Source organism: Theropithecus gelada, unplaced genomic scaffold (genome assembly GCF_003255815.1).
Source record: "Theropithecus gelada isolate Dixy unplaced genomic scaffold, Tgel_1.0 HiC_scaffold_666, whole genome shotgun sequence".
NCBI lineage: Eukaryota > Metazoa > Chordata > Mammalia > Primates > Cercopithecidae > Theropithecus > Theropithecus gelada.
In genome coordinates this window covers 1-8,715 of record NW_020263327.1, presented here as the reverse complement: position 1 = coordinate 8,715, position 8,715 = coordinate 1, and the positions used below count along the sequence as shown (strand labels likewise).

At 50.3% G+C, this 8,715-nt stretch overlaps 1 protein-coding gene across 1 annotated transcript; it reads left to right on the top strand.

Moving 5' to 3' along the window:
* Positions 1-3: 3 nt before the first annotated feature.
* Positions 4-8,469, top strand: LOC112617935 (signal transducer and activator of transcription 5B-like; the record flags this gene model as incomplete). The annotated part of the gene is made up of 4 exons (XM_025374585.1): positions 4-90; positions 2,736-2,825; positions 4,069-4,243; positions 8,339-8,469. Coding segments are annotated over 4 exons (483 nt in total), but the record flags the coding sequence as incomplete, so codon positions are not given.
* Positions 8,470-8,715: the final 246 nt, after the last annotated feature.

Here is an 8,715-nt window from a genome sequence, read left to right as displayed (position 1 = left end):
CAGGAGCTGCAGAAGAAGGCGGAGCACCAGGTCGGGGAAGATGGGTTTTTACTGAAGATCAAGCTGGGGCACTACGCCACGCAGCTCCAGGTGGGTGTGGGCTCTGGGGTCACACTTAATTATCTTCCCTCAGGGGTCTTCTTCCTGTAGAGACTTTCTTTCTCTCCTTCAGTCCAGCATTGTTGAGTTATATGTACATGCATAAGGTTCTTGTCGTTTGGTTTTGGTCTTTTTTTTTTTTTCACTTTTTATTTGAGAATAATTTCAAACTTCCAGAAAGTTACAAGAATCATACAAAGATTCCCCACATATGCCCATATTCACCTATTGTTGACTTTTATGTTGTCATATACTCCTCGCTGTCTCTACACACACATGTTTTTCAGTCACTGGAGAGTAAGTTGCATACCTTGTGTCCCTGCACCAGTAAGTACCTCTGTGCATTTTCTTTTTTTAATTTTTATTTATTTATGTATTTATTTTTGAGACGGAGTCTTGCTCTGTCACCCAGGCTGGAGTGCAGTGGAGCAATCTCAGCTCACTGCAACCTCCGCCTCCTGGGTTCAAGCAATTCTCCTGCCTTAGCCTACCAAGTAGCTGGGATTACAGGCGCCCGCCACCATGCCTGGCAATTTTTTTTTTTTTTTTTGTATTTTTAGTAGAGACGGGGTTTTGCCATGTTGGCCACGATGGTCTTGAACTCCTGACCTCAGGTGATCCGCACCTCAACCTCCCTACGTGTTGGGATTATAGGCATGTGCCACCATGCCCGGTCCCTCTGTGCATTGTCTTTTTTTTTTTTTTTGAGGTGGAGTTTCACTCTTGTTGCCCAGGCTGGAGTGCAGTGGCATAGTCTCGACTCACCGCAACCTCCGCCTCCCGGGTTGAAGTGATTCTCCTGCCTCAGCCTCCTGAGTAGCTGGGACTACAGGTGCACGCCACCACACCCATCTAATTTTTGTATTTTTAGTAGAGATGGGGTTTCTCCATGTTGGTCAGGCTGGTTTTGAACTCCCGACCTCAGGTGATCCACCTGCCTTGGCCTCCCAAAGTGCTGGGATTACAGGCGTGAGCCACTTTGCCCGGCCCCTCTGTGCATTTTCTAAGAATGAACCTTGTCTTGTGTGGTTATAATAGACTGATCAACTCCACTAAATTTAGCATTGATATAATACTTTTAGGTACTCTTCTGGCAAACATGTCCTTTAGGGTATTTTCCCGCTGCAGCCAAGAATCCAGTCCAAGACCACATACTGCATCTAGTCATCATGCCTCTTTAATCTCCTTTAATCCGGAACCGTTTTGCAACCTTACTTTGTCTTTCATTGCATTGACATTTTAAAATAATTAATGTAGGCTGGGTGCAGTGGCTCACACCTGTAATCCCAGCACTTTGGGTGGCCGAGGCAGGCGAATCATCTGAGGTCAGGAGTTCAAGACCAGCCTGACCAACATGGTGAAACCCCGTCTCTACTAAAAATACAGAAATTAACTGGGTGCGGTGGTGGACACCTGTAATCTCAGCTACTCAGGAGGCTGAGGCAGAAGAATCGCTTAAACCTGGGAGGCGGAGGTTGCAGTGAGCCGAGACCGTGCCATTGCACTCCAGCCTGGGTGACAAGAGCGAAATTCCATCTCAAAAAATAATAATAATAATTCATGTACCCCCTGCTTTTTAAAGATAAAATGTTCCTCATTTGGGGTTTGTCTGATGTTTCCTCATGATTACGTTAACGTTGCACATCTCCGAGCCGACTTTTAAATATAGTTGACTGTCCCACATCCGTGGGTTCTGCATCCTCCGATTCCACCAACCGCAGCTCAGAAATAGGAAAAGAAAAAAAGTAACAATACAACGATTTAAAAAATACAAAGATATGACAGAACAGCTATTTATATAGCATTTCCTTTGTGTTAGATAGTATAAGCAATCTATAGGTGGTTTAAAGTGTATGGGAGGATTGCATGGGTTCTATGCAAAATGATGCCATTTTATATAAGGAACTTGAGCATCTGCAGATTTTGGTATCCAAGAGGGTCCTGGAACCAGCCCCCACAGATACCAAGGGACAACTGTAGGTGACGCTGTGTCCTTCTCGGGTATCACATCCAGACGGGCAGTGTCCCTCGTCCCCTCATTGGTGGTAGTAGTTTTGATTGCCCAGTTGAGGGTGGTGTCCAGTGTCTCCTCTGGCGAAGGCTTTTAAAACTTATTTATTCCATTTTTAAGAATGTTCCCCAGATACTTTAGGCAAATTAAGATGCAAAAAATAAAACAGCACTTTGAGAGGCCAAGGCCGGTGGATACCTGAGGTCAGGAGTTTGAGACCAGCCTGGCCAACATGGTGAAACCCCATCTCTACTAAAAAGACAAAACTTAGCCAGGCATGGTGTCGGGCGCCTGTAATCCCAGCTACTCGGAAGGCTAAGGCAGGAGAATCGCTTGAACCCGGGAGGTAGACGTTGCAGTGGGCCAAGACTGTGCCACTGCACTCCAGCCTGGGCAACAGAGTGAGACTCAGTCTCAAAAAAAAAAAGGAAAAAAGAAGTAAAACAGTCTTACCTTTTCACTGTAATTGGGTTTCCATGATGTGCCTTCTTATTCCTGTTGGTGTTGGAGGAACAGTGTCTCCTGTGATTCACGAGGTCCCTCAGGAGGCTCCCCATCCTGAGGCATGGTTAGGGCCCATAGTATGGAATGGCACAAATTGATGTCTGCTGTTGGATTCTTTCAGAACACGTATGACCGCTGCCCCATGGAGCTGGTCCGCTGCATCCGCCATATATTGTACAATGAGCAGAGATTGGTCCGAGAAGCCAACAATGTGAGTGTCCCATATGTGTGGGGAGGGCAGTCGGGAAGTCTCTTCTTACCCACCTCCCTCTGGACCCACCTTTGTCAAGGTGACTCAGGGTGCACTACTGGTGTCTCTTTAAAGAGAGCATCGTCCTAAGGGGCACAAAAGAAATAGGAGATGTGACTGACTGCAGCCCAGCACTTTGGCAGGCTGAGGCAGGCAGATTGCCTGAGCCCAGGAGTTCGAGAGCACCCTGGGTAACATAGTGAAACCTTGTCTCTACCAAAAATACAAAAAAAAAAAAAAATTAGCTGGGCACGGTGGTACATGCCTGTAGTCCTGACTGTTCGGAAAGCTGAAGTGGGAAGATCCCTTGAGCCCAGGGGATAAAGGCTGCAGTGAGCCATGATCACACCCCTGCACTCATGGGTGATAGAATGAGACCGTGTCTCAAAAAAAAGAGAAAAAGAAAAGAAATAGAAGATATGGTCTTTGATCTTAACTGATTTATAACCTTGATGAGATTGCAACCACAAAACAATATGAACAAGTGCAAAGTAATTTAACCTCAACTGAGTAATTTTTTAGTAAAGGCGTGCTCATATTCAGGTGAGAATACTTAGGAAAGACTTTTCCCTAGCCCTGAATCAGGTGTGGAAGGAGTGGTCTGACCAGGTCACTTACAGGGCTGGGTCCACAGAGACCTTGTTTATGCCTCCCCCATCACTTCATCCTGGGGTCTCCAGGATGCCTGTGAGAGCTCTGGCCTCTTCCATGGTGGAAGCAAATGATTCCATCATGAGAATATCTTGAGTGAGGACACAGATGATGTGTATTCACACGGCCCTGCTCCCCATGGCTTCCCTAATGCTTAATGCTGTCCTTGCATTGGGTCAATGAGTGGAAGAGGAATCACTCCACCTCCTCATTAGTAGGAAAACCCACGTGACACTGGAACAGGTTATGTTCTAGTCTCTCCAAAGGTAATTCAATGGACCCCGTTCAGGATACTCTGGTGGAGGTCAGATCTGAAATGGAAGCTTCTCCCATGCTTTGTGATCTGAACCGTGATCTGTCCGCTCCCCTGTTTCTCACTTTTCCCACTCCACCCTGTGTCTCACAGATGACGTTTGCTATTCCTCCCGACTCAAAATTTACCTTTTGGGGTCTTAGCCCAGTTGCAGGATCTGGCATAGGCTTTTCCTGGGGATTAAGGCCTCAGGCTTCCTCCCATTCCCACCACCTTGCACTGCCCCCCATCTGTTCCCAGGGTAGTTCTCCAGCTGGAAGCCTTGCTGACGCCATGTCCCAGAAACACCTCCAGATCAACCAGACATTTGAGGAGCTGCGACTGGTCACGCAGGACACAGAGAATGAGCTGAAGAAGCTGCAGCAGACTCAGGAGTACTTCATCATCCAGTACCAGGAGAGCCTGAGGATCCAAGGTGAGGCGCAGTGGAGGCACAGTGTGCATCCTGAGGGTGGGCGTGGGGACTGGAAAGCAGCTCCAGTGGGGTTGGGAGAAAGCCCATTTTCCATTCGGAGGCAGCAACCTTTCTCTGAGTAGCAGGGATTTATTTGCATTGAAGACAGTACTGAGAGGATGAGATTTAGGAAGGGGAGATGGCAGGGCGCCTGCCCTTGAGTACGTGTCTCACTCAGGTCCCCACATCCAGGAAGCTTCTGAGCTGCCACAGAAGACATTTCCTCTTTTGAGAAGGAGCTCACAGTCTAAATAAACACTAGCAGGCAATACTTTTGTATATAGTAGGCATATTATAAGGTGAGCGTTACTGAAATAATAAATAGAAATTATATAATTACATGTTTAAAAAATTTTCTGGGCCGGGCGCGGTGGCTCAAGCCTGTAATCCCAGCACTTTGGGAGGCCGAGACGGGTGGATCACGAGGTCAGGAGATCGAGACCATCCTGGCTAACACGGTGAAACCCCGTCTCTACTAAAAAAATACAAAAAATTAGCCGGGCGCAGAGGTGGGCGCCTGTAGTCCCAGCTACTCGGGAGGCTGAGGCAGGAGAATGGCGTGAACCCGGGAGGCGGAGCTTGCAGTGAGCTGAGGTCCGGCCACTGCACTCCAGCCCGGGGGACAGAGCGAGACTCCGTCTCAAAAAAAAAAAAAAAAAAAAAAAAAAAATTTCTGGCTGGGCACAGTGGTTCACGTCTGTAATCCCAGCACTTTGGGAGGGTGAGGCGGGCGGATCACCTGAGGTCAGGAGTTCGAGACCAGCCTGGCCAACATGGTGAAACCCCATCTCTACTAAAAATACAAAATTAGCTGGGCATGGTGGTGCATGCATGTAATCCCAGCTACTTGGGAGGCTGAGACATGAGAATCTCTTGAACCTGGGAGGCGGAGGTTGCAGTGAGCGACGATATCACCATTGCACTCCAGCCTGGGTAAAAAGAGCAGAACTCTGTCTCAAAAAAAAAAAAAAAAAAAAAAATGATAAGCTGGGAGTGGTTTTGCACACCTGCAATCCTGGTGCTTTGGGAGGCCAAGGCAGGAGGATCACTTGAGGCCAGTAGTTTCAGACTAGCTTAAGCAACATAGTAAGACCCTATCTCTAAGGAGGAAAAGAAACCTTTCTAAGCAGGGACGTGTAAGTACTAAGGACCCGTATTTGTAGTAACTGATTTCTAATGTTCTGTGCAGTTATTCACAAAGGTCTTCCTGGAGCAGAGTACACTTAACGCTCCTTAGGTAGCCCTTATGGACAAAGCTCCCTTAGCCTGGTATAAATCCTGCTTAGTACTTAGAGCACAAAGAGCTTCAGTTTGTGGTGAGGCTGTGGAGCCCCACCAGCGCCCCCTCTTGACCCTGTAGCAATTTGGCAGTTTGAGCTTTAATAGTTTCCTCTCTATGCTTCCATGCCCAGCTCAGTCTCAGAGAAGCTTTGGCTCAACCACCCAGCCCCTCCAAACACACACACACAGAGCACACATATACACCACACACACCACATACCACACACACAGACACACACAGCACACACACACCCCATACACAGACACACAGCACACACACACCACACACACAGAGCACACTCACNGACACACAGCACACACACACCACACACACAGAGCACACTCACACTCCACAGACACACAGCATACACACACACTCACCACACATAGCACACACACACACACCACGCACACAGACACACAGCACACATACACACATAGCACATGCTCCTCTAATTCCATGTATGTAGGTTCCATCTTATGTCTATAGTGATATTATTTATTTACTCTTTCTCTTCTCCACTGGAACATAAATCTTGAAGAAGGGACTATATCTTTTATCTGTGTACCCTGAGGCCAGCACAATGCCTGAAACATAAGAGTTATTGAGTAAAGGTTGAAAGGATGATTCTAGCATGTCTTCCTTTTATCTGAACCCATCCTAGACTGGCCCCAGAAGAAGGGCAGCTCCTTCTGAGAATGGAAACAGAAGATTTGGGGCTGTTATTCCTACCCAAGTCCTTAGACTGTCGACAGTATTTCTGATCCCGTGCCTGACTTTTCTGTTTCCTGTGTGTGGTGGTGGATTAGGTTTGGATCCATCATGCAGTGTCTTCTCAGTCCCATTTGTCAAGTTCACTCAGCAGAAACACAGACTGTTGATCCGCTTTTGCCGGGGAAGGCTCAGCTACCTCCAGAGAAGAGGGAAATTGATTCCTGTCTCCCTGGTCTCCTTCCCAAAAGCTTCTGCAAATTTCCAGGAGAGACCTAATTGGGCCCCTTGCATAGGAAGGCTGGGCCCAGGTGTTGGGATCACCACCACCCTCCCTGTGGCTGGGCAGGATTCCCGTGGTAGCCATGCAGACACCTCGGATCTGTCCGTGCCTGGATGATCCTCTTCCTGCTCGATACCTGCAGTGATATTGGAGCCATATTTCTGAGTTCTAGCTCTGGGCTGTTCCTGGCTACATAGAGTTGCTTTTGTCTGTCCCAGCTTGTGCATCCCATGGGGCAGGGCTGGGGTCAGGGTGACATGACCCTCAGGGGCCAGCCAGGAGTACTGAGACATGCTGATGCGCCCATCTTCTGACTCAGCTCAAGCAAGGATGCTGGGCTGTTGAGAAGGAAATGGGAAGGGATTAATAGTACCAGTGTGGTGGAGAGGGGCTGTTGTTGGGAGGGTGGGGTGGGTCTGCTAGTGGTGGCTGTAACTGTGGACATGTCTAGTTTCTTAGGCTGGGTTATTTTTTTTTTTTTTTTTTTGGGAGGGGGGACGGAGTCTCGCTCTGTCACCCAGACTGGAGTGCAGAGGCGCAATCTCGGCTCACTGCAAGCTCCGCCTCCTGGGTTCACGCCATTCTCCTGCCACAGCCTCCCGAGTAGCTGGGACTACTGGCGCCCGCCAGCACACCCGGCTAATTTTTTGTATTTTTAGTAGAGACGGGGTTTCACCGTGTTAGCCAAGGTGGTCTCCATCTTCTGACCTCGTGATCCTCCCGCCTTGGCTTCCCAAAGTGCTGGGATTACAGGCGCCAGCCACTGCGCCCGGCCTAGGCTGGGTTATTGATACACAGGTGCTCCTGTGTTCCATGTTCCCTGTGTCTTACCTATTTCATAGTAATTTTTAAAAGGTAGTGAGGCCTGACTTACTCCCTGCCCCACCATCAATAACTCCTCACAGATGGTGTGGAGAAAAGCCACCTCCCTCCGGCCTCCCTTTCCTGAGAGAATCTTGGTGGCTCTGCATCCCCAGTGGCCCTGGACATGCTCTCCTCTGCTGTCTGTCTGTCTGTCTCCCCTGGTTGGTCGGCTGGGCTAACAGTGAGCCAACCTGGACAAACATGCTGGGCCCCTTCCGGCCCCTCGAGAATCTCATCCTCTCCTGAGGGTGGACTGCTGTGCTCAGGGACGAGACAGAGCTGCCGGGGCCGGGGGCCCCTGAGGAGGCCTTGCTGCGGGAGGGATGGGGCCGAGCAACTGCTTATCTTGTCACCTCTTCTCTCTGTCCTGTTCCCCATTAACCAAGAAGGACGAACCTCACACAGAGCTCACCCATGCCAGGAAGCTTTCTGGCATCTTCCATGTCCTCATGTATTTAATCTTCAAGCGCCCCACTGAGGCAGGTGCCAAGAATCTCCTGTTTTACATGTGGAGAAGCCAAGGCACAGAAAGGAAAGTGATTTGCCCAGGTTCACCCTGGGCACGGGCACACTTGCACCCCAGACAGCCTAGACCAATGCCAGGCTGTGAGAAGAGGGCTGGCAGCTCTGTGCGGCAGGTGGGCAGCAGACAGGCGGGCCTCTTCCCCAGCTGCCCCAGCACCTGGGTACCCCCAGAGGGGACGCTAAGAGTCAGGAGGCCGGCGAGCAGGGCCCAGAGGCACCTCCTGAGGCGCCCATTCATCTTGCCCCCGCTGTCTGTCAGGAACCCTGACTTGCCCTTGATGCAGTATCTGAGCCTGGGAGAGTCTCGCTCCAGAACGGGTGAGTGCGCTTCCCTGGGCCTCCTGTTGGACACTGGGAGGTGACGGTCATGGTTTCCTATCCCTTCCTCTAGCTCAGTTTGGCCCGCTGGCCCAGCTGAGCCCCCAGGAGCGTCTGAGCCGGGAGACAGCCCTCCAGCAGAAGCAGGTGTCCCTGGAGGCGTGGCTGCAGCGCGAGGCACAGACGCTGCAGCAGTACCGCGTGGTGAGTGGGGTCCTGGCCTTCTCCTGGGTGTGGGTGCCATGAAGTCAGTCTCTGGGGACCTGAGGGAGGGCTGGGGCCCGGATGAGAGCAGAACCTGGGAGGGCAGGAGGCATATTTTTCTGGGAGCCATGCAAGGCAGAGCAGCTTGGGGAGAGGAAATGGCCTGGGCCCTGCTCTGCCATTTCCCAGCGAGGCCCCGCAGTGTTCTCTGGGAGCCCAGAAGGGGCTGCTCTCCTCCCTTCCCTC